This window comes from Scyliorhinus canicula, chromosome 3, assembly GCF_902713615.1.
Source record: "Scyliorhinus canicula chromosome 3, sScyCan1.1, whole genome shotgun sequence".
Lineage (NCBI taxonomy): Eukaryota > Metazoa > Chordata > Chondrichthyes > Carcharhiniformes > Scyliorhinidae > Scyliorhinus > Scyliorhinus canicula.
Window position 1 is genome coordinate 78,941,051 of NC_052148.1, and position 25,418 is coordinate 78,966,468.

A 25,418-nucleotide genomic window follows, 5' to 3' on the forward strand; every position below is an offset into this window, starting at 1 on the left:
TGTTAATTCTGGGCATTTATGCAAAGTAAGGGCAGCACGGTAGCACAGTGGTTAGCATAGTTACTTCACAGCTCCCGGGTCCTAGGTTCGATTCCCGGATTGGGCCACTGTCTGTGCGGAGTCTGCATGTTCTCCTCTTGTCTGCGTGGGTTTCCTCCGGGTGCTCCGGTTTCCTCCCACGGTCCAAAGACGTGCAGGTTGGGTGGATTGGCCATGGTAAATTGCCCACAGTGACCAAAAAGAAAGGTTAGCTGGGGTTGCCGGGTTACGGGGAAAGGGTGGAGGTGTGGTGCTCTTTCTAAGAGCCAGTGCAGACTCGATTTGCACTCCTTCTGCACTGTAAATTCTATGAAATAAATTCTGAGTGCTATTGGGCGCGATTCTCCAGAAACATTTCTTTTTTTATATAAATTTAGAGTGCCCAATTCATTTTTCCAATTAAGGGGCAATTTGGAATGGCCAATCTACCTATCCTGCACATCTTTGGGTTGTGGGGGTGAAGCCCACGCAAACACAGGGATAATGTGCAAACTCCACACTGACAGTGACCCAGAGCCGGGACCGAACCTGGGACCTTGACACTGTGAGACTGCGGTGCTAACCACTGCGCCACCGTGCTGCCCCCTTCAGAAAGATTTCTAAGCGGGAACTGCCACGAACATCCCAGCACTCGGTTCAGCGAGGCCAGCAATGCGATTCAACATTAATTGGTCCACTTAACGTGGCCTCATTCGAGGCCTTCTTTCCGCAAATGAAGGCTCGCCAGCCGATTTGGCAGGACTGTGTTCGCAAGCCCTCTGCTAATAAGGTTGAGTAGCACTTAAACAGCTCTTCCAAAGCCAATCCAGCCTGTTCGCTGCAATGGCGCCCAAGAGGCCATCCCCGAGATTCAGGGCTGCAGATCTGGTCAGATTCCTAGATGCAGTGAAATGAAATGAAATGAAAATCGCTTATTGTCACGGGTAGGCTTCAAATGAAGTTACTGTGAAAAGCCCCTAGTCGCCACATTCCGGCGCCTGTTCGGGGAGGCTGTTACGGGAATCGAACCGTGCTGCTGGCCTGCTTGGTCTGCTTTCAAAGCCAGCGATTTAGCCCTGTGCTAAACAGCCAGGAGGAGGCCATGAGTAATGTCCTGTTCCTCCGAGGGTCCCGGAGGGTCAGTCACAGGGCAGCCAGTGCTGCCTGGGAGGAGGTGGGTCGGCTGTGAGAACCGGCAGTATGACCAGGAGGACTGGCCTCCAGTACCGAAAAAAGGTCAACGATCTACACGGGGCAGCATGAGTGATTCAACACCAATGCACTGCCCCCAAGACCTTTCCACTCCCAAAAACATCCACCCCCAAACTCTCCATGCAACCCCAACCTCCCTCCAAACCCCTTACCCTTCAACCACCCCAAGCCTCCCTCCACCAACCCCTTCAACCTTCCCTTCACACACACACTTCCACCCATATGAACCATGCGTGCGGCTAATGATGCCCTCTCTGTGTCTCCTCAGGAAAAGCTCTCCTACAACCGCCGAGAGAGGGCCCAGACTGGCGGTGGGGTGCTGGACGTAAAAATCCTCACCTCCTTTGAGGAACGGGCCATGGAGGTGACAGGGGTGTCTGAGGGCAGAACAGTCACCAACAGAGAGGTTGGCAGAAGCCACAGAGGTGAGGAACGACGGGACTTCACCCGGTGGATCTGTCAAACGTGAGTTGTTATTGCCTTACTGACTGACACATCCCTCTCACTGACCACTTGTCCATTCTCCCTCAGTTCCTCCAGCCGATGGCGCCGGCCCATCCTGGGTGGCCCCCTCTCCAGCCTCCCAGGGGAACACCTCAGAGGGGTGCACCGAGGAAGACACAATCGAGGCATGACAGCTGTCGTCCCCATTCTCCACCAGCACAGATTTCAGTGGGAAATGTCAGTGGTCAGGCTTCTGGGGCACTATCTGGTGAGCACCACACAGCTGCTGATGCACATCAGGTGGAGGCAGGAACCCAAGGCGAGACAGCAGTCGGAGGTCTGCTGGATCCCAGGACCCAGCTGAGTACCAGCCTAATTCTGAGTCAGTGGATGATTCCCAGAGTTGATGGAGATGATAGGGAGTGGTCAGGACATTCAGAGGGAGATGTCAGCATCACCCCACATTTGGAGGAGTCCCAGAGGGTATGAGCGCAGAAGATGTCGTCGACAATGTGTGGCACCAAGGCCAACACTGCTAGGGTGGCGACAGAGCCTGTTGCACGAAGACAACACCATTAGTGGTGGTATCGCGCAGTCGGTGAAGGCCATAGCTGAGGGTCTCGACAGAATGTCCGCCTCGTTGGGGGATGTCACCCAGTACCAGGCTAACCTTGATGAGGTTCTGTGGGACATGTCCCGCAATCAGATGGGAATGGCCGAGGTGCTACAAGCTTGTCCCAGTTGCAGGTGCGCATTGCCGAGGCGTTGAAGAGCATGTCCCAGTCACTGAGGATCATCGTCGAGGGCGTCGACATGATGGTGCAAACCATGGGTACTGCCAGGCAAGCAAAGCCGAATGATGCAGAGGCAGCCAGGGCTTGAACCAGATGCCCCTCCATCCCATGGTGAACCCAGGACTCTATTGGCACCGAGTGAGTCTGAGTGCCAACTGGTGCTGGAACATCACTGCGCTTCTGAATCCCCCCCCCCCACCTATCTCTGGTGCATCCGATCGGCAGTGAGCAGAGCAGAGTGGCACCATGCCACCTGTGACACCCAGAAAATTGGCAGGCCCATCCAGGCCCAGTCGCGGACCCAGGTCACAGGGCGGGTAACGCAGCCGGATGCCACCACTCCTACTTAGAACCACGTAGAAGGAGAGTTAGGGATCATAAGATTAGAAAGTTAGACACAAATTGGCAAGTCATGTTGCAGCCTTATAGAACCTTAACTAGGCCACACTTGGAGTATATTGTTCAATTCTGGTCACCACACTACCAGGAGGATGTGGAGGCTTTGCAGACGGTACAGAAAATATTTACCAGGTTGTTGCCTGGTATGGAGGGGAATAACTATGAGGAGAGGTTGGCGAAACCTGGTTTGTTCTCACTGGAACGATGGAGGTTGAGGGCGGCCTGATAGAAGTCTACAAGATTATGAGAGGCATAGACAGAGTTGATAGTCAGAAGCTTTTTACCAGGGTGGAAGAGTCAATTATTAAGGGGAATAGGTTTAAGGTACAAGGGGCAAAGTTTAAAGAAGATGTACAAGGCATATTTTTTACACAAAGGGTGGTGGGAGCCTGGAACTCGCTGCAGTGGGAGGGAGCAGAAGCAGATACTATAGTGACTTTTAAGGGACATCTTGACAAATACATGAATAGAATGGGAATCGAGGGATATGGTCCCTGGAAGGGTAGCGAGTTTTAGTTCAGAGGGGCAACATGATCGGTGCAGGCCTTGAGGGCCAAAGGGCTTATTCCTGTGGTGTAATTTTGTTTCTTCTTTGTCCAGTTAAGTTGGCACGGGTGAAGCACATAGGGCGCGATTCTCCGCTCCCCACGCCGGGTGGGAGAATCGCAGGTGGGCCGGGCGACTAATTTCACGCCCCCCTGGCGCCCCCCCCCCCGTGATTCTCCCACCACCCGCTCGGAAGTATCGCCACTCGCCGTTTTTCACGGCCACCGGCGATTCCCCTACCCAGATGGGCCGAGCGGCCTGCCATTCCCGACCGGTTCACGATGGTGACAACCACACCTGGTCGCTGCCATCGTGAACATGGCGCCAAAAGCTGGATTGATGCTTGTGGGGGGCGGAGAGGGGAGTGAGCACCACGGCCGTGCTCGGGAGGGGACTGGCCCACGATCGGTGCCCACCGATCATCGGGCCGGCGTCTGAAAGTGACGCACTCTTTCCCCTCCGCCGCCCCGCAAAATCAAGCCGCCACGTCTTGCGGGGAAGCAGAGGGGAAGACGGCAATTGCGCATGCGCGGGTTTGAGCCGTCAGCCATCGTGACGTCAGCCGCGCATGCGTGGGTTGGAGCCAGCCAACCTGCGTATGCGCGGCTGACGTCACTTAGGCCGCCGGCCGCATCATTCTTGCCGCGCCGCCTTGACGCCAGCGTCAAGGCCCGGTGGCCGAGAGTTACGGAGCACCGCTCCTAGCCCCCCGGGTGGGGGTGAATATGGTGAGAGGAGCGGCCTCCGAGGCCGTCGTGAAACTCGGCCGAGTTCACGACGGCCTTACCGATTTTTCCCGGGAGCGGAGAATTCCGCCCATAGGATAGCGTTAAGGGCTTGGGCACAGTTAATGCACATAGCAGTGTCACCAATAAATACACATTCACCGACATCCGCAGGGTGTGAGGGATGGGCTGGGCTGAGTGCAGACGGTATGCTGGTTGGGTGTGGGTACAGGCGGGGGTGGGGGGACCTATTGGAAGGGGGATTTTGGTGGGGGGTGAGATAAAAGGATGGCTATATGGGGTGTTGGTGTTGGGGGATGACACTGGCCAGGGCCCCCATGGTAGTGGGGGAGCCCATAGTGGCTGCACTTGGAGGCGGCAGGGGCCTGGGCCAGAGATACGGGGCTGCCGTGTGGAAGGGCCAACCGGTGCTGGAATGGCCAGCTCACATGTGGGGATCACCCGAGCAGATAGTGGTTTGTGACATCGGGACAGGAGACAGATGGTTACAGATGTTGCAGAGCACCAAAGCTCATCGCAGAGTGGGTCGTCATCATCCTCTGTCCCATTGACCAGACCTGCTGATGCTGCCGACCATGGGCCAACAACCTCTGCTGTAGCTGGTGAGACGCTCAGAGAGGGGTGGGGGGCTGGGGTGGGGGACGGGGGACGCGACGGTGGGGGCTAGGTTACAGGGGAGGGGGAGTGTCGGGGTTGGGGGGGGTGGTTGTGTGGGTGGGACAGGACGGTTGAACTGCTGGTGGCCATGCTCCCTCGTCTGCGAACCTAGAAGTGATTAGATTGTCCCGTGCCCAGCGACCCTGGCACACACGTCATGCAACCTCCTTTGCCTGGCCAAGTCCGAAGTCCTGCCCATTCTGTCCCTCCTCCGCATCCTCTTCATCGGATGAAGCATGCCGTCCCTCCACCTCCTCCTCCAGCTTGTCGCCCCTCTGCTGCGGCTGACAACCACAATGCGGGAGATCCTCCCAGGGATGTTTTAGAAGCCCCTCCTGAGCAGTCCAGGCACCTGAACTATGCCTTCAACATGCCGATGCATTACTCGATGACTCCTCTGGTCGCTGTATGGGCATCGTCGTAGCGGTTCTCCGCGCCAGTCTGAGGCCTCCGGATAGGCGTTATCAGCTACGACCACAGTAGATAACCCCTGTTTCCCAGGAGCCAACCCCTCACCCAGTAGAGTGCCTCGAAGGTGTTGGGCACCGTTGAGTGTGCCAGGACAAAGGCGCCATGCACGCTGCCTTGATATCAGGAGCAGATGTGCATGATGTGCATCTGATGGTCACACACCAACTGCACATTGAGGGAGTGGAATGCCTTCCGATTAGAGAAACACGCCCCTTCTTGCGCTGATGCCCTTTGGTGGACAAGTGTCCCATTGATCACCACCTGGACCTGGGGCATGCCGGCGATGGTGGCAAATTCCACTGCCCGGGCAACCTGATATGCTCGGTCCATGCTGAAGGTAATGCATTGTGCTGCCCAGGCTAACAGGTCGTCTGTTACGGTGCAGATGCATCTGTGTATGGAGGTCTGAGCGATCTCGGACAGCCCAGTCAGCACCTGGAAGGATCCTGTGGCGTAAAAGTTCAGGGGTTCAGGGCGACCATCGCCTTGACGGCCATTGGGAGTGGTTATCCTCCCCCCATACCGCCGCGGTTCCAGGTGAGCCAGAGTCTGGCACAGTTTCCCTGCTCAGCTGCAGTCATCAGTTGCACGCTTGGTCTGGCAGGTTCTCATATCCGCCAGGGCTGCGGCGACGCAGATGCCAACCACACCCGGCTGTATTCCAAACTCCGTTTTCTGCAGGGGGTAGAGGGCATTTTCTGCAGGGGGTAGAGGGCATTTTCTGCAGGGGGTAGAGGGCAGACATGTTAGCATGGTGAGTACACCCGTTCTCAACCAGCTTTAATGGGTAACACAGTCACACTAGCTTGCACTGCAGCTCATAGCTCCACATGTCCCCCTCCCACCATCCGTTCCCTCAACATGCTTCCCTCCGCACCACACCCCTGGCCCTGCTGGTGCCTGTCATCTCAGGGCCTCCTGCCTCGCCACCCGTCCTTGCCAGTGTTACGCTCTGTGTCTCCTGTCCTGCGACCCCAATGGGGTCAACCAGACTGCCATCCTTTGGGCCTAGTGCTAGCCTGCCAGTAGGGTGCCACCTGGTTGTGGGGGGCACCGTGTGGCATTGACCGGCACCATGCCCGGTAGCTTGCTTGTGGGCAAGGACCGTGGACGGGGCTTAGCGAGGAGGGTGGACACATGTTGGGACCATAGCTGTATTACGCCATGGGTCCTCTGTGTGACGCATGGGTCGTGCCTACCTGCCCTGGGCAGGTTGGATGGGTGCAGGGGTGCAGTGGGCAGGCAGGAATTGATGAAGGCAGGTGTTCACATGGGGTGGACAGGCTGATGGTGCCACTGGTCGGGCATCTGGGTGGGGGGGAGCAGTATGCCAGGGAGGGTGGCAAGGGCCACAGTGTGTGTATCTGCTGCTTGTGGTGCATTCTGCCCATGCACCCCGTCACTCTCCCCTGCTGTGGGGCAGTGCCTCTGATGAGCGCACTGAGGGGTGCCGATGCCTGGAGTTGCCTGCACTTCCCCTTGGTGGGTAGCTAGGGTCTAGGGTTCCTGGGCTGTGGCCTGAGGGTCGGGGGGATCCGGTGGCGCTCTGCACAATTATGGGTCACAGTGGGCAGTCATTGGAGTATGCAGCCAGATGGCTGCCTTGCAGGCTGCTGCAATGGCCTACTGTGCCCAGCCAACTCGGTCTGGGGGGGGGGGGGGGTGGCACCCTAAACCCACGGCTGGTCTCACGGTTGCCCCACACCCTGCTTCCTCCGATTCATGACTCTGGCATCACCAGACATACTGGGCTCGATTCTCCGCAACCACGATGGGTGGGAGAATAGCGGGAGGTCCGCTCCCGCACCTCTCGCTATTCTCCCACCCACCCCCCCCCAAAATGACATGTCCGGTTTTGCGACATGCCGCTCGTAGCTGTTGTTTTCCCCGAGCGGCCTGCCTTTCCCGACCTGTTCACGATGGCAGCAACCACACCTGGTCGCTGCTGTCGTGAACATGGCGTGCCAGGTAAGTGTGGGGCCTGTGGGGGGTGGATCGGGGATCGAGCACCACAACTGTGCTCGGGAGGGGACGGGCCCGCGATCGGTGCCCACCGATCATCGGGCCGGCATCTCAAGGGGACGCACTCTTTCCCCTCCGCAGCCCCGCAAGATCAAGCCGCCACGTCTTGCGGGGCGGCTGAGGGGAAAGACGGCAACCGCGCATGTGCGGGTTTGAGCTGTCCAATCCGCGCATGCGCGGCTGACGTCATTAGGTGCCGCCGCGGCGTCATTCTTGGCGTGCCGGGCCTTGAAGCCAGGGACAAGGCCCGGCGGCCGAGTTTCCCGGTATGGCTCTCCTATCCCCCCGGGGAGGAGAGACTAGGGCGCCGGGAGAGGCTTCCGACACCGTCGTGAACCTCTCCGGGTTTCACGACGACGTCGGGCCTTACGGAGAATTCCGCCCAGAATCCTACCCTCATTCTGTCTCCATGTCTATAGGGGTGTGAAATGAAATTAGTAAAGTTCAAGCAAGTTCTTCATGGGCATGACTGCCTGACACCAAGCAGCTTAATTAATACTAAATGCCACATTTCAAGAACAGTCTCATTCGGGATAATTGGAGTTATGGAAAATTAAATTGTCACGGCAATGCAATGATGAGCTTTAAACATTTCCATGAAATAAAATGGTTTTAATGAAGAAAAGTATTGTTTTTGCAGGGAAATCTTCAGCTTTCCTCATTATTGGTTGATGTTTCTGATTGGGTCAATGGTTTGTATCAAGCATTATTTTTTACATATATAGTCCAGTATATTTTATAAGGCAGGAAAGGTGATCCTTCCTACTTCAGGAATTTACAATGGGAAAATGTGGGATGATCGAAAAGAAGGGAACAACATTTCAGCTCACATTCCATGAACACAGCTGGAGGCATAGCCCTCAGTGTACAAGACTGGAACCATGTCAGTGGTAGGAAGGTGGTTTATTGAAACATTGTGTCCTCTGGAATCAGAATCCTGTTTCTGTGCAAGATTCAGCCCTGGTTGATTTAAGGCTGGCTAAACTCCCAGTGGCAGCAGAGGATAGGAGTTAGAAAAAAATATATGGGCAGTAATTCTCACAGCGCAGAAAGCGATTCTCTCACAGTAAGACCGATTGCAGAGCTGTTGATTAACAACAATAAATTTTGCTGGATGCTACAAGAATATCCAAATTGCTGAGCAGGCTGTTTTATACTGAATATAAGAGGACTATTAAGAATGATGTTTTGAATAATGACAAATAGGAAATAGCTCACCGCATTAACAAAAAGCAATTCAGAAAAATATTCCAATCATCATTCCTGTAATTAAATGAGATTGGCTATGTCAGTACGTTGACACAGCCCATTCTGGGGTAATACAGCTAAAATATTCAATTAACTGCCTCTGGCCTTGTGCAGTCATGGCATGAATACTTATGTTAGTGCGATAAAGGAGGACTATTGACAATGGTTTATGAAAGGAGAAATAGGTCTTTTGTATGTCTCCAATAAAGAGGCAATTATGGTGATAAATATGCATTTTACAGAAATACTAAGCCTTTTATTTATGAACACATCACCCACGAAACAAAATCAATCCGGTGCAATACCACATTTAATGTATGCCTGCCTCAGAAGTTAGAATCAAAGAAGGCAAAGGAGTTTTATTTTTCTGATCAATACGGCATTTACAAATACAAAAATTATTTTCAGGACCAATGTTTTGAAAGTACCCTCCAGAGCGATAATGGTGAAACATACACTAATATCGGAAATAGTAATCATTCAATCAACCGCCCATTTGATTCACATAACACCAGTTGTGGCAATGTTGCAGTGTTGCCTCCTCAATTGCAAGGCCTCATTTGAAAACCAGAGTGACCTATGATTCAGTGATTGTACCAATATCAGGTTTGTTGCCCTTTAATAAATCTGAAATTTGAGACAATTGGGGACAAGTATGAAATCGTATCAGTATATGTGACGAGTGAGTGTGACAGGCAAAGACATGCAATTGATGCAAAACTACACATTTAATTAGGACGTTGTTCATACAGATTCCTAGAATATTTTGTTCTATAGCAATATTAGGGCATTATCAATGAAGTGTGACAAGGAAATTGTGACAGACAAAAGTGACAGGAAATAAATATGACAAAAAAATGTCCACTACATGCAGGTATTTTCCGTTGGATTGATTAGTATTTTAGTGGATGGCATAACAAATATTGAGAATATCTATTTCCTGAAAATTGATATTCTATTGATGGGTATGATTTTGTCATTGGTGGAGTGTGGTGTTCCTTCCTTGCCGGACACTAATATATCCATTGATGTGATATTTTGAAAGAATAAAAGTGACACTCGATTCCTATTAAAAACCGGCGGTGAAAATATTAATAGATCATTAAAACCTAATAGAATCTTTAAACTAATTGTAAAATATTTGTTTGTCATATCCGTGATACAGGTCATCAGTCTACAATTAGTTAATAAATGAAAGTGATCTGATAATATTTTCCTGTTCGAATGACTGTGCCCCAGCCACATGTTCGTGACAATATAAATGACAGAGAAATAAAGGATTAGACAGAAACTTGAAAGTACGCAAACATTTATAGAAGTAATATTTTGATTCTAAACTAATATTGGGCCAATAAGCACAAATATTATGAAAAAACATGCATGACAGGAAATAAAACAAGATACTTTTAGATATTTACACAAATGACGTCAAAAAGAGCTAATTTAATTGGCCTTCTGAGCACCTTCACACTCTATGCAATAAAGATCAGTTATAAATAGTTGAAATCAAGTCAACATAATATTCATTGGTCACATTATCCTGGTGTGTAAAAGGTAATTTTCCGAGGCTGGAAATCGTCCCAAAGTGATGACATCCTGTCTTCTAAAATTGGTAAATATATCAACTGTCACAATTTTCTTTGATATTCTTAATGCACAGATTTAGAATGACAACAGATGCCAACTTAATTCAAGAAAGAATGGTGCCTTTCATGTTATGTTTTCCATTTTCATTTTAAACGCGCTTTTTAGCTTCCCCAGAAACTCCCCTTCCTCTTCATCTTCTTCTCAGTGGATGGCAAAGCTTCTTTTCTTCAAATTTCCCGTACAATGCCATAAAATACATCATCTATGTAGAGACGCAAAGCGGCTGAAGTCTCAGAAAATGGGCAATTGTAGTCTCTTGCTAAGGCCATTCCCTCCTCATGTGGAACCTTGAAAAGAATCCATGAATAAGACAAATGCATTCAAACTTAATGGAATATTAATGCTCTACTGAAATTCAACTTGACTGAATATCCACTGTTTGTACAAATAACAAATGGTGCAGATGCTGTCACTGTGTCACATTCTCTCTTTTGAAGCAGTACAGAAATGATATCTTCACACAGGTATTTGTACGAATTGAAAAAGTCTTCAGGAAAGTCTTGATGCAAAAATGGCACAAGTAAGGAATAGCAAGAGGCAGAAAGCAGAGGGTGTTCATAGAGGGATGTTTCCGTGACTCAAAGTTTGTTTCCAGTGAGGGTTGTCAAGTAGTAGGGAACCAATTGGAAAAAATTCTGAGAGAACTAATTGCCACTTAGAAAGGCATGGATTGATTAGGGAAAGTCAACATGGCTTTGTCAGAGGGAGGTGGTGCCTAACAGATTTGATAGAATTTTTTGGATAAAGCGACCGAGTGTGTGGATAAAGAAAGTGCAGATGATATGGTTTATATGGATTTTAGCAAAGCCTTTGACAAGGTCACACATGAGAGACCGATTGAGAAGATTGAAGCACATGGAGTTCAAGAAAACTTGTTGAGATGGATGTGAAGCTGGCTTTGTAATAGGACACAAAGGGTGGTGATGGAAGGCTGTTTGAGTAACTGCAGGCCGGTGTCCAGCGGCATACCAAAGGGATCAGTGCTGGGTCCCTTATTGTGTGTTATATTTAGAAGTGATATAGATGAGAACATGGGGGAATTATATGTAGTTTGCAGATGACACCAAGATTGGTAGGGTTGTTAACAGTGAAGAAGAGGGTCATAGGTTACAGGAGGATATAGATGGGTTGGCCAGTTGGACAGAGCAGTGGCAGATGGTGTTTAACCTGATAATGTGCGGTGATGTACTTTGGAAGAAGAAACAGGACAAGAGAGTATCTAATGAATGGCAGGACACTAGGAAGCTCAGAGGAACAGATGGATCGTCACATATTCTTGAAAGCGGCAGAGCAGGTGAATATAGTAGTTAGGAAGGCATTTGGGACACTTACCAGTCCTGGTATAGAGTATAAGAGCAAGGAGGTTATGATGGAGCTGTACAGAACATTGGCTATGCCACAGCTGGAGTGCTGTGTGCAGTTCTGATCACCTCACTATAGGAAGGAGGTGATTGCACTACAGGGGTTACAAAGGAATTCACCAGGATGGTGCCTGGGATGGAGCATCTGAGCTACAAGAGAGACTGGATAGATTTGGATTGTTTTCTTTCAAGCAGAGAAGGCTGAGGGAGGATATGATTGAAGTGTATAAGATTATGTGACATTTGGACCCCTTGGTTGAGGGATCAATCACAAGGGAGCATAGTTTTAGGATGAGGGGCAGGAGATACCGAGTTGATTTGAAGACAAACAAAAATCACTCAAGGTGGTGAGAATCTGGAGTGCACTGCCTGGGAAGGTAGTGAAGGCTGAAAACTTCACAACCTTTAAAAAACACTTGGATGAATGCTTAAAACGCCATCACATTCAAGGACATGGGACAAGCACTGGTAAGTGGGAATAGGGGTAGTTAGTGTCGGTACAGATTTGATGGGCCGAAGGGCCTTTTCTGCTCTGTACAGCTCTATGACTCTATTGGTAAGTTGGATGCTGGGGATTAAACTGGCTGAAGGTCTTGAAAATTGGCGTGGAGTCTAATTTAAATCACAATCTCCGTGAAAATTTGTTTCGTTCTTGTCATTAGCGCAGCCTCCTGTTACTTACTAAAATTGCTGGCATCAGAATTCCCCCTGACGGAAATTGGCTTTATGATCACACAGCCTAATATCATGAGTTTTGCACAACTTGGCTTCATTGGGCCTTTTATGTAAAGGCTAATAATGTAGCGTGAAAGATGCACAGTAAGTATTAATTATCAAGATGGATGAGATGGATCAAAGCACAGAATCATGCAGGCTTCTATTGTGAGATCAAATGTGAGTTGATTGCTTTTTTTATTGAACTTTGTTATTGAACTAACATATTTCTTGCAATCTGCTTTTAGAAATAACAGTATTTGTTCAGTATATATTTGCCAATGTTCACTCTTCTATGAGACTCAATGAGGGGATGGTTGCAGGCTGCAAATTCAAGTATGTATTATTTCTTCAGTGTTGGAGGGAAAAGAAGGAAAAGCCTAGAAACGTAGAAGCAGAAAATTCAGAGCCAGGAAGGAGGTCATTTGGCCCATCATGTCCACAACAAAAGTTATCCAACCGTATCCCACTTTCCAGTTCTTGGCTCACAGCTTTGTAAGTTATAGCATCTCAAGTGCATAATTAATTATTTTGTAAATGCAATCAGGGTTTCCACCTCTACCATCCTTTGAGGCAGTGAATTCCAGACTCCCACCACCATCGAGGTGAAAAATATTCTCCACAACCCTCATCTAATCCTTCCGCCAATTACTGTAAATCCATGCCTTATAAATCACACTTATTCCCTTCCCCCACTTACAGCTATCTTAAAAGGTTCCACCAACCCAGTTATCGTAAAACGCTTTTATTTCAAACTTGCTTTAATACCCTCCTTCAATATGTTATGACTGGAATTGCATGAGTTGTTGTTCTTCGAAGGGAGGAGGCAAACTCAGGCCTCATATTTATTTTCAGTGACTGTGCTATGAATATTTATACAACCTGCGCTCTGAGGCAGTGATGTAGGGTTGTGATGGTGAACAATAGTCAATGATTTAGCAGGTTTGCCTCAATCCCTGAGCTATCTGACTGCCCCAGTCTGTACAATATGTTCACAATTTGAACCGATTATCATTGTTTAATGAGATGGCCAACTCTCATGAGTGGGTCACACAATTTTGTTTTCCAATTTAGAGTACCCAATTTTTTTTTTCCCAATTAAGGGACAATTTAGAGTGGCCAAGCCACCGAACCGGCACATTTTTCAGTTGTGGGGGTGAAACCCATGCAGTCAAGAGGAGAATGTGCAAACTCCACACAGACAATGACCCAGGGCTGGGATTGAACCCAGGTCCTCAGCGCCGTAGGCAGCTGTGCTAACCACTGTGCCGCCCATGGGTCACACAACTTTATGTGATTGGCAGCATGCCATACAATTTGAAGAGCATTAGAATGCTCCACAGTCCACTTCCTCTCTGTGGTTAACAGAATACCACAGAATCCCAAAGCACTTCAGAATCAATGATTTACTTTTGAAGTGTAAGCATTGTTGTAATGTAGGAAACACAACAGTCAATTTGTACACAGCAAACTCCGACACACAGCATTGAGACAATTGCCACATAATTAGTTTTTGTGATGTTGATTGAGGTATAAATATTGCCCAGGACACTGGGGATAACTGCCCTACTCTTCTTCAAAATAGTGCCGTGGGTTCTTTAATGTTCGCCTGAGAAAGCAGACAGGATCTCTATTATATCTCATCCAAAAGACCTCTGACACAGCTCAGTACTGTACTGAAGTCTTGGTTCCATTGTTTTTTTTAAATAGATTTAGAGTGCCCAATTATTATTATTTTTTTCCAATTAAGGGGAAATTTAGCATGGCCAATCCACCTAACCTGCACATCTTTGGGTTGTGGGGGTGAAACCCACGCAGACATGGGGAGAATGTGCAAACTCCACACGTCCAGTGACCCAAACCCAGGTCCTCAGCGCTGCAGTCCCAGTGCTGACCACTGCGCCACATGCCTCCCTTTGGTCCCATTGTTGCCAGGCTTGAACCCACGACCACTGAATTAGAGAAGTGTGTGTTCCACTGAACTGCACCTGACAGTCTCAAAGTAAAACTGAAGTAGTTACTATACTTTTGTTTCATGTGTCGGGTTATGAAAACAATGGCAATGTGACCAGTTTGTCCAATAAATTTGTGATCAGTTTGTCCAATAAATTTCAGATCACAGCAGGCAATGGTAAGATTTGTATATTTCACTGACAGCATCTGCATATGCATTGGTCAGACTGAGTTGCCAAAATATAATCAATTATGTCTGGTGAAACAATTTTTATTAATAAGCTCAGTGCAGGCACTCTGCAGCTGACCTTGTATAAAAAAAGATAAGATAATGAAGTGTGCATCATTGACAAGGCAATGAAATGGGCATCAGTTCTGCTTTGCTCCCAATGCAGTAGTTCACATATTGTAATGATGTTCATCATATACATTGGAAAATAAATTAGAATTGTAAATTTATGGTTTGATAAGTAAGATTTAATTGATCATATTTTCCTGTCAAGTTGCAGTGTGAGTGGCAGGGCTCTGCAAGCAGCAGTTTAATTTTCCAGTTTCATTTGAATGAGGATCTGCCGTATTTTTTCTTGCTGACAATGATAAGGAGATTTGCAGAACATATCAGGGTACAATGGAAGGAAGTCCTCGAAGATTCTGAGCTATACATTTTTGAGTAAAAACTGCTACATTATTCAGTGAGAAAATGAATATGTGTTCTCATCCTGTAAATCCAGGGCTTCCTCAGCTTAATGCGAAATTCCCGACTGCAACTGTGGAATGTTGGCCAACAATTTTGATGAGTTTCTGTGCCCATGTGACTCTTGCAACTGAATACCTGTCTTGACTTTCCTGTGGAGAATTTGAACTGGCAATGTGTTACTGCACATCCTGTGAGCATTAGGCTTGTTCATTATGCAAATCATTGCTTGATAAAAAGCAAACTTAAAAACTACTGTTTCATCCTTTACACTATCATACGCTAATCCCCATGTCGCAAAACCAACCTTTACAACTCCAGCTGGTGCATCACTTGTTGACGATGAATTTAACTATTAAACTTTACAGTAAGAAGTCTTACAACACCAGGTTAAAGTCCAACACATTTGTTTTGAATCACTAGCTTTCGGAGCACTGCTCCTTCCTCAGGTGAATGAAGAGGTAGGTTCCAGAAACATATATATAGATAAAGTCAAAGATGCAAGACGATACTTTGAATGTGAATCTTTGCAGGTAATTAAATCTTTACAGATCCAGAGAGAGGGATAATCACAGGTTAGAGAGGTGTGAATGGCAGGATTTTGCAAGCCCAGGCCAGATGGTGGGGTGGGAGGGGGGGGGTGGGGGGTGGATGTAATGCGACATGAATCCAAGGTCCCAATTGAGGCCGTACTCATGTGTGTGGAACATGGCTATCAGTTTCTGCTCGGCTCTTCTGCGTTGTCATGCATTCTGAAGGCTGCCTTGGAGAACACTTACACAAGGATCAGCGGCTGAATGCCCTTGACTGCTGAAGTGTTCCCCGACTGGAAGGGAACATTCCTGTCTGGCAATTGGCGCGTGATGTCTGTTCATAAACTTTACAACGGTGATTATACATGTGAAATATGGAAATATTGGCTCATACAAGGAAAAACAAACAGGAGCTATTATACCTGCAGCATTTTGCCTTTGTTTTAGATGTTACTGAAGCTACTCAGAACAATTTGTGCTTTGGAAATGCCTTTAATTTGGTGTTGATTAGACTTGCATTTGCATAGTTAGGTTTCAACAACAGCAATTATATTTATTTTTTGGTCAGAACTTAACGTTGCTATGGTGTGCGCAAGCCTGAGAGCCTGTAAAATTGCGAAATAAGTTGTTGGGCTCATATCACACCTTCGATTGCAATGGCAGAGATCAAGTGTTTTTTTGAGCAGAGGGGTGATGATGGTAGATTCAAAAGAGAGAGGGATAGCACCTGAAGACAGTTTACAATATCGGCTAATATGGGGACCAATTGAGCAAGTTGGGTGATCAGCAGACTAGTGGGATTAGGATCGAAGGAAGAGGAGGTGGGTTTCATTGATTAGATTAGCACAGGAGATGGCAAGAGGAGAGATAGGCGAGGAATTCGAGAAAGATACGAGTTCAAAGCTAAACTGGACAGAAGATTAAAGAAAGTTTCTGAAGTTGCTGAGACTATGAGCTGATAATGGAACAGCAAGGGAAATCAGGTATCGGGAACATGAGTGAATAATGAAAACAACTATACATCTCACAACCAATCATACTGAAGGATTGAGAGAATAACAGCACAAGGACTGAGAATGAAATCTCAATTACAGTGATTGAACACAGGCACCAAAATAAATATAAAGAGGGAAAGAAAGATTGGAGTAGGAGGGAGAATAAAACGACAAAAATAAGAAAAGATTTTTAAAAATGCATAAAAAATTTAATATTTTAAAAATTTCCAACAATAAGTAAAACTTGAATACTGCTGAAAAGAGAGACAAGTAGCTGAAGCTTTCCATCATGAACTCATCAGGGCAAATGCAAGAATGCAAAATTTTGAACGATCACAACAATCTGTACTGTGGGAGAAGAGAGTGCTGATTCGTCGGGAGTCAACCTTTCTTCCCTCATAAGGTCAGAAGTGAGCATGTTCGCTGATGATTGTACAGTGTTCAGTTCAATTCCCTGCTCCTCCTACAATGAAGCACTCCATAATCCCTATGCAGCAAGACCTGGACAATATTCAGACCTGGGTTAATAAGTGGCAGGTAACATTAATGTCACACAAATGCCCGGAGTTGACCATTTTCCACAAGAGAGAGACTTTGACCAGCTCCCATGGTCCTAGAGGTTATCATTGACCAGAATGAACTGGACCAGTCATATAAATGTTACAACAGCAGGCCAAAGACTGGGAGTAATGTGGCAAATAACTCACCATCTGACTCCCAAAAGTCTAGCCACAAAGCAGAAGTCAGGATTCTAATGGAATACTCTCCAGTTGCCTGGATGAGTGGAACTTCAACAAAGTCAAGCAACTCGGCACTATCCAGGATAGCACCCCATCCACCACCTGAAATATGTACTGTAAACTGCAACAACTCATCAAGGTTTCTTCACTAGCTCTTCTTAAACTTGTGAATTCTACCATCTGGGAAGTTAAGGGCAGTTACATGGGAACATGACCATGTCCAAGATCCCCTCCAAATCACAAATCATTATGATTTGGAAATATATCATAGTTCCTTCAATGTGGCAGAGCGCTACAGCAGGCTGGACAGGCGTTGCTGAAGATGCCAGCACCAGTGGTGGTATTGTCCTCCGTATCCTTGAGATCATAGAAAAAAACTTCAAAGGGTGTAGCTGGCTCTGATTGAGATCACTCTGCCAGCAACCTAGCCTTTTAAAGATTAGGGTGCTGTTTTTAAAGGCCACACCAGTGCACAGAAGTTCACCATGAACCCCTTCCGCCCTGCCAGCCAAGCTACTTCCCCCTGGCACTGCCCAGGTACTTTCCCCAGCGCTGCCTGGGCACTGCCCCCTGACACTTCCCAGCACAACCCCCTGACACTCTTTGGACAGTGCTAGCGGTCTGGACCCAAGTTGTACCTGGGCATGACTCTCTCTCTCTCTCTCTCTCTCTCTCTCTCTCCCCCCCCCCCCTCCCCTCGCCCCACAGAGTGACACAGTTAGTTGAACTCCTCTTGGTGGCCTGCACGCCATTGGAGATTGGTAATAATTCATGCTGGTCTGCTCTCACACTGATGTGAATGGATTTTCTTATGGGTGGATGATTCAGGTGTAGCAGCCTGATAATGATATGTAAATGTATTCTACTGATGTTCTTTGCATTCAACGTTGGGATTCTGGTTATGTCACAGGTGGGGGATGGGGATAATCGCGTCACTATACTGGCAAGAATTGTGATTTGGCCTCTTGCAAGAATTTCTGCTCCAGTTGCCAAAATGCCCCACGTGGTTCTAGTCCCCCAGAAACAGAAATATCTCAACATTTACCCTGTCAAGCCTCCCTTAGAATCTTATATCTTTCAAGAAGATTACCTCTCATTCTTCTATAGGCCCAATGTGCTCAACCTTTCCTCATAAGACACCCAGGAGTCAGCTAAATGAATCTTATCTGAACTGAGTCCACTGCAAGTGTATCCCTTCTTAAATCAGTGGAACAAAACTGAACGCCGTACTCCAAGTGTGGCCTCATCAATAACCTATACAGTTATAACAAGGCTTCCCTACTTTTATATTCCACCCCCTTTGCAATAAAGACCAATATTAAATTTACCCTCCTAATTACTGCAGCATCCTGAAAAGCATCTCCATTTAAAAAATGTTCTGAATTTTGATTCCTCCCACCAGAATTGACAGCTACACATTTTCCCACCGTGTACACCATTCATACTCATCCCCGCACTTTTTTCCCCCAACTTACTTAACTTGTCTGTATCCCTTTGCAGACTTATCACTGATTCCACAACCAGGGGATATAGTCTTGCTATATATACTCTGTCAAAACCCTACTTAATTTTAAAGACTTCAACTCACTCTCCTCCTAATCTTCTCTACTTTGATAGAAGTAATCCTAGTATATTCAGTCTCTCGACATAACTGTAGTGTCCTATTTCTTGAACCTGATGAATTTATATTGTGCACAATAGACCTAAAATGCTTTTAATGTGGGGAGGCCAAAACTGAAGGCAGTTGTAACGTTCCAGACGAGCGAACACGTGGAAGCAATGACTGTTAGAAAAAACTCTATTTATTTTACCTATTAGATAGAACTCCTACTCTCGCGGGTCTCCTGCGCCCGGCCCACATTTGGGCTAGGGTATTTATGTCCCATGGAACCTTTGCTTAATGTGTAATTCCCCCCCCCCCCCCCCCCCACCTCCCCACTGGGGAGATCATATTCAGGTGAGGCCACAGGGACTCTGATGTTGCAGGCAACGTGGCTTCTGGTCAGGTTAAAACACCCCTCCGCCCCAAGTCTGATCCATTGTCCATTTTGATGGCTGGAGGCAAAATTTCCATCGCCTTCTTTGCTCGAGGCTAGTTATCCTGGGCCCTTTAGGGTCTTTCCAGGCCGAACGCCTGAGTGGGTCCACCGTGCGGGATTCGGCGGCCCCCACCAGATCTGTTGCGACCTCCATTGGCAAGGTCTCCAAATCCAATTCGGGGTCCGATGAGTCGGCATCCCGCATTTCAAGATTGAAGGGAACGTCCGCCTCACTGGGTATCAACAGTGGCTACACTGGAGGCAGGGCCACAACTGGAGATAGGGGCTTTCTCTTGAGGACCTGTAGCATTGCACAGGTGAAGGAGACACATCCAGAATGGGAATTGGAACCTGGTAATTTGGTGCAGAGAGGTAATTTGGTGCATAGTGGGAGAAGGTGCTTTTTCTCCACCATTTTGTTCTCTTTCTTCTGGCCTGTAACTGTTAATCTGCAGGGAGAGAACCAGAGGGCATCCTGGGAAGGTAAGTGATTTTTATTTTTATTACCTTTTCAGATTGTGTGTGTGGGGGAGAGGGGAAACGGTAAGTGACCTCACAGTAAAGCAGTGACCTGATTGGATGGTTGGGAATCTGTTAAATTTAAAAAAAAATTATAATATTGCAAAAACAAATCTAATTGATTAACTAGATAGTGGAGTAACTAAACCTGAGGGCAGAGATTGGTACTTAGCATTTAATTTTACAATAAAAATCATCTAGCATCAGGGCCATATTGCTAATTGTAACTCAATCTAACAATAATTCAAGTGTTTATTTTAAATAATTAATTTGTGCTAAAATGTCACTCAGTGGGGTGCAGTGCTCCAATTGTGAGATGTGGCAGATCTGTGACGCTTCCAGCGTTCCGGTCGACTACATCTGCAGCAAGTGTAACCAATGGCAGCTCCTCACAGACCGCATTGTTCGGTTGGATCAGCAATTGGTGCACTTAGGAGCATGCAGCTGCCGTAAAGTATCACAGATAGGAGTTGTAGAGATGTGGGCACACCTAAGGTGCAGGCAGAGAGATGGGTGACCACCAGACGTGGCAGGCAGTCAGTGCAGGAATCCCCTGTGGTTGTCCCCCTCTCAAACAGGTATACTGCTTTGGATACTGTTGGGGGGAATAGCCTACCAGGGGAAAACAGCAGCAGCCAGAGCAGTGCACCACGACTGGCTCTGATGTTCAGCAGGGAGGGTCAAAGTGCAGAAGAGCAACAGTCATCGGGGACTCTATAGTCAAGGGCATAGATAGGCGCTTCTGTGGACGTGAAATAGACTCCAGGATGATATGTTGCCTCCCTGGTGCCAGGGTCAAGGATGTCTCCGAACAGGTAGCGGGCATCCTGAAGGGGGAGGGCAAACAGGTAGAGGTTGTGGTACATATTGGTACGAACGACTTAGGCAGGAAGGGGCATGAGGTCCTGCAGCAGTAGTTCAGTGAGCTAGGCAGAAAGTTAAAAGACAGGACCTCGAGGATTGTAATCTTGGGATTACTCCCTGTACCACATGCCAGTGAGGCTAGAAATAGGAAGATAGAGCAGCTAAACACGTGGCTAAACAGCTGGTGTAGGAGGGAGGATTTCCATTATCTGGACCACTGTGAGCTCTTCCGGGGCAGGTGTGACCTGTATAAGAAGGACAGGTTGCATCTAAACTGGAGAGGGATAAATATCCTGGCCGTGAGGTTTGCTAGTGTCACACGGGAGGGTTTAAACTAGGATGGCAGGGGGGTGGGTATGGGAGCAATAGGTCAGATGGTGATACAATTGAGGGAGAACTAGGGAATAGGGCCAGTATGGCTCTGAGGAAGAGCAGACAGGGAGATGTTGCTGAAAACAGCAGGACTGGTAGCCTGAAGTGCATATGTTTTAATGCAAAAAGTATAACAGGTAAGGCAGATGAACATAGAGCTTGGATTAGTACTTGGAACTACGATGTTGTTGCCATTACAGAGACCTGGTTGAGGGAAGGACAGGATTGGCAGCTAAACGATCCAGGATTTCGATGTTTCAGGTGGGATAGAGGGGGATGTAAAAGGGGTGGCGGAGTTGCGCTACTGGTTAGGGAGAATATCACAGCTGTATTGCGGGAGGACACCTCAGAGGGCAGAGAGGCTATATGGGTAGAGATCAGGAATGAGAAGGGTGCAGTCACAATGTTGGGGGTTTACTACAAGCCACCCAACAGCCTGCGGAAGATAGAGGAGCAGATAGGTGGACAGATTTTGGAAAGGAATAAAAGCAACAGGGTTGTTGTGAAGGAAGACTTTAACTTCCCCATTATTGACTGTGACTCACTTAGTGCTAGGGGCTTGGAGGGGGCACAGTTTGTAAGGAGCAACCAGGAGTGCTTCTTAAAACAATATGTAGATAGTCCAACCAGGGAAGGGGCTATACTGGACCTGGTATTGGGCAATGAGCCCGGCCAGGTGATATAAGTTTCAGTAGGGGAGCATTTCGGGAAGAGTGACCACAATTCAGTAAGTTTTGAAGTGCTGGTAAGAGTGATCCTAGGGTAAATGAGCTAAATTGGGGGAAGGCTAATTCTAACAATATTAGGCAGGAACTGAAGAACCTAGATTGGGGGTGGATGTTTGAGGGTAAATCAACAACTGATATGTGGGGGGAGGCTTTTAAATGTCAGTTGAAAGGAATTCAGGACCGGCATGTTCCTGTGTGGAAGAAGGATAAATACGGCAAATTTCGGGAACCTTGGATAACGAGAGATATTGTCGGCCTCGTCAAAAAGAAAAATGAGGCATTTGTCACGGCTAGAAGGCTGTGTGGAATATGAGGAAAGTAGGAAGGAACTTGAGCAAGGAGTCAGGAGGGCTAGAAGGGGTCACGAAAAGTCATTGGCAAATAGGGTTAAGGAAAATCCCAAGGCTTTTTACACGTACATAAAAAGAGGGGTGACCTGATAGAGGTCTACACATTTATGAGGGGCATAGACAGTGTGGATAGTCAGAGGCTTTTTCCCAGGATAGAGTGGTCAATTACTAGCGGACATAGGTTTAAGGTGCGAGAGGCAAGGTTTAGAGGAGATATACGAGGCAAGTTTTTTTACACAGAGGGTAGTGGGTGCCTGGAACTCGCTGCCGGAGGAGGTGGTGGAAGCAGAGACAACAGTGACTTTTAAGGGGCATCTTGACAAAAACATGAATAGGATGAGAATAGAGGGATACGGACCATGGAAGTGCGGAAGATTTTAGTTTAGACGGGCAGTATGGTCGGCATAGGCTTGGAGGTCCGAAGGGCCTGTTTCTGTGTTGTACTTTTCTTTGTTCTTTGTAGGGCATGACTGTGGAGGTGGTGGTATGAGGCAGGGCCTGACTGCCGCACCATTATTCCGGGAACCACGGTGTGCCGCTGGGAAATTCTGGACATAGACCTTGTAGTCCATGAAAAATACCCTCACGGGCCTGGGCCGATGTGCTTCGGAGTGTCCCTTCTGTTCGGGAGCTTCTCTCCAATGACCGGCAGGACAAGGCTCAACCACATGCGCAGCCGAAGGTCTATGGACAACTCCCCAGTAGTGGCGCAAGGCGTAGTGCGTTAATAGAAGAGGAAATGGGCCAGATAGGTCTCCGGGAAACCAGAGATCTGCTCCCGCATCCTTAACTTAAAAGGCCGTACTGCCCGTTCGGCCAATCCATTGGAAGACGGCTGGTAATGTGCATGGAGGACGCCATTCATATTCATGAAATCACCCAAATCCACATTTGCGAAAGCCGTTGTGTCTGCTACTAACACTTTGGGAAGCCCATGGGTCCTGAAAGTTTGTCGGAGCTTTTCAATCATAGCCCGTGACATTGTTGTGAATTTGCGGTGGACCTCCATCCACTTCAAATGGGCGTCTATTACATGTAAGTACATAGCTCCAAGGAAAGGTCCCGCAAAATCCACATGGACTCGGAACCACGGTCAGCTCGGTCACTCCCATGGGTGGAGGAATGGAGTTGGGGGGATGCTTCTGTTTTGATGTCCATATCTATACCAATCATGATACATAACTTCGGACCAACATCTACATCTTCGAGACCCTTCAGTGTCCGTTGTGGAAGTCGTTCAGATTTCTCCCTGACCCCTCTTGAGCACAACCACATGGGAGTGCAACAGCAGAATGCTACCCATGATACTTTACTATGCCACCTTTCTGGTGAATGCACGTAGATCATCTGGGAGAGCATAATGTTGAGCCCCGTACAGTACTATGTGATGGGCACTGGCCAACAGTGAGTCTGCCTGTATCCGTGCCTTTACATGGGCTGCCATGACTGGCAAGAAGTCCATAAAGTACCGGTGGGCAGCGAAAGTCAGCTGAGGGTGTCCGTGTGCGGGATATTAGCTCCCGGCCGATGTTCCAACACATATTCGTAAGCCGGCAGGAGCAGCGCACAGCGCTAAATGCAGGCGGATGCCCGAGGTGGACAAATCTCCCTATCCTCCTGAAATAAATCCAGAAGTGGCTTGTGGCCCGTAAAAACCAGAAAGTTACGCCCCGACACGTATTGGTGGAACCGCATTATCGTGAAAACCACTGCCAGACCTTGCTTTTCAATTTGCGCGTGGTTCTGCTCTGCTGCCGCCAAGGTACAGGAAGCCAAATACAATAGGTCATTCCATGTCATCCTGTATCTGATGTGCCAAAACATCCCCAATGCCATAAGGCATTGCAGGTCAGGAGAAAAGGCTTGGATGGATCGAAATGAATCAAGAGACGCAAGGACGAGAGTCTCTGCTTCACCTTGTCAAACTCCATCTGTTGCAAAGGGTTCCAAAACCCTCTCTGCCCCTTTTTCAGCAACAGATGTAGTAGGGCTGGGACAGTCCCCAAATTGGGGATAAACTTCCCTTAATAATTTATCAGCCCCAGGAAAGAGCAGTGTTCGGTAGGGTCCTGTGGGACGGGGGGGCTGCCGGATTGCCCGTACCTTATCTACCTCAGTCCACTCTATAACCCAAGTTTCATATCTCTTTGGCATGAAGGACACATTTTTCCCTTCGCAGCCGAACCCTAGCGGCCTCTAGCTGATGTAGTATGTTCTTATGTTCTTGGTCAGTGGACCCGTCATCGAAATAAACCGCAATGTGGGCCAGTCCTCGGAGAAAGTTCTCCATCATGGCACAGACAGAGGAGTCTCCAAAAGGCAACCTTGTATATTCATAAAGAACCCGATGGCTATCGACAGTCACATATTTCTGTGAGGCCGGGTCCAAAACTAACTATAAATAAGCATGGCACATGTCGAGCTTGGTGCAGCCGCCACTGAGCTGAGCGCAGAGGTCTTCAATTTTGGGCACCTGGAAAAAATCCAAATGAGACGCCCGATTTACTATCATTACATAGTTTCCTCATAGATGGATGGAGCCGTCAAGCTTCATGTCTGCCACTATCGGCGCAGCCCAATCTGCAAACTGTATGAGGTGGATGGTCCCCTATCCTTCCAAGCGGTCCAGCTCCACTTTCTTCTTGGGCTTCAATGCGTAAGTGACGGGGCAGTACTGAAAATATCGCAGCTGGGCCTTGGGTTCCACATTAATCTGAGCGGAGGCACCTCGGATGGTTCACAATTTGTCCTGAAAAATTCCTAGGAATCGACCAGCACTGCATCCGGGTCATCGTGATACATGCGGCACACCTGCTGCCAATCCAGCCGGAGGCGCTTCAGGCAATCCCACCCCAGTAAGCTGAGGCCCAAACATTGCACTATCACCAATGTTAAATTTGCGTATTTCGCCCCGTACTCCACAAGGACCTTCAAGGTGCCTGCAATTTCCAAAGGCTCTCCCGTATATGTCGCCAAATGTGCTCCCGTGTCTCGTAATACAAAACAGCAGATGCCTGAGCGGACATAGTCGTATATGTGGCGGCTGACTACTGAAACAGTGGCCCTCGTATCGAGCTCTATCTGGATGGGAAAACTATTGATCCAGACCATGAGCTGAATGGGTGCCACTCGTGGCGCCGGGATACAGTAGAGGTGCTGTTTGCCATCCGCCAGGTCCTCCACAAAATGGGCCCATCTATGGGATGGTCATCAGAGGGGTAGTGGAGGGTGGGTGGGCTTTCCCGCCATTGACTCTCTTATCTGTTACTCTGGATACTGGTGCCTCTCTGATGTGGGGGCGGCATTGGTGCCTCTTGTCGGGAAAACAGTGATGTTGGTCCAGGCCTCAAGG

At 48.0% G+C, this 25,418-nt stretch overlaps 1 protein-coding gene across 1 annotated transcript in view; it reads right to left on the bottom strand.

The window, feature by feature from the left end:
- Nucleotides 1-9,717: 9,717 nt before the first annotated feature.
- Nucleotides 9,718-25,418, bottom strand: part of rit1 (Ras-like without CAAX 1) — a 284,464-nt gene continuing 268,763 nt past the window's right edge. Inside the window, exon 4 of the mRNA XM_038793024.1 lies at nucleotides 9,718-10,491. Coding sequence (XP_038648952.1) covers nucleotides 10,372-10,491 — 120 coding nt within the window. The 3' untranslated portion in view covers nucleotides 9,718-10,371. The remainder of the gene's footprint in view (nucleotides 10,492-25,418) is intronic.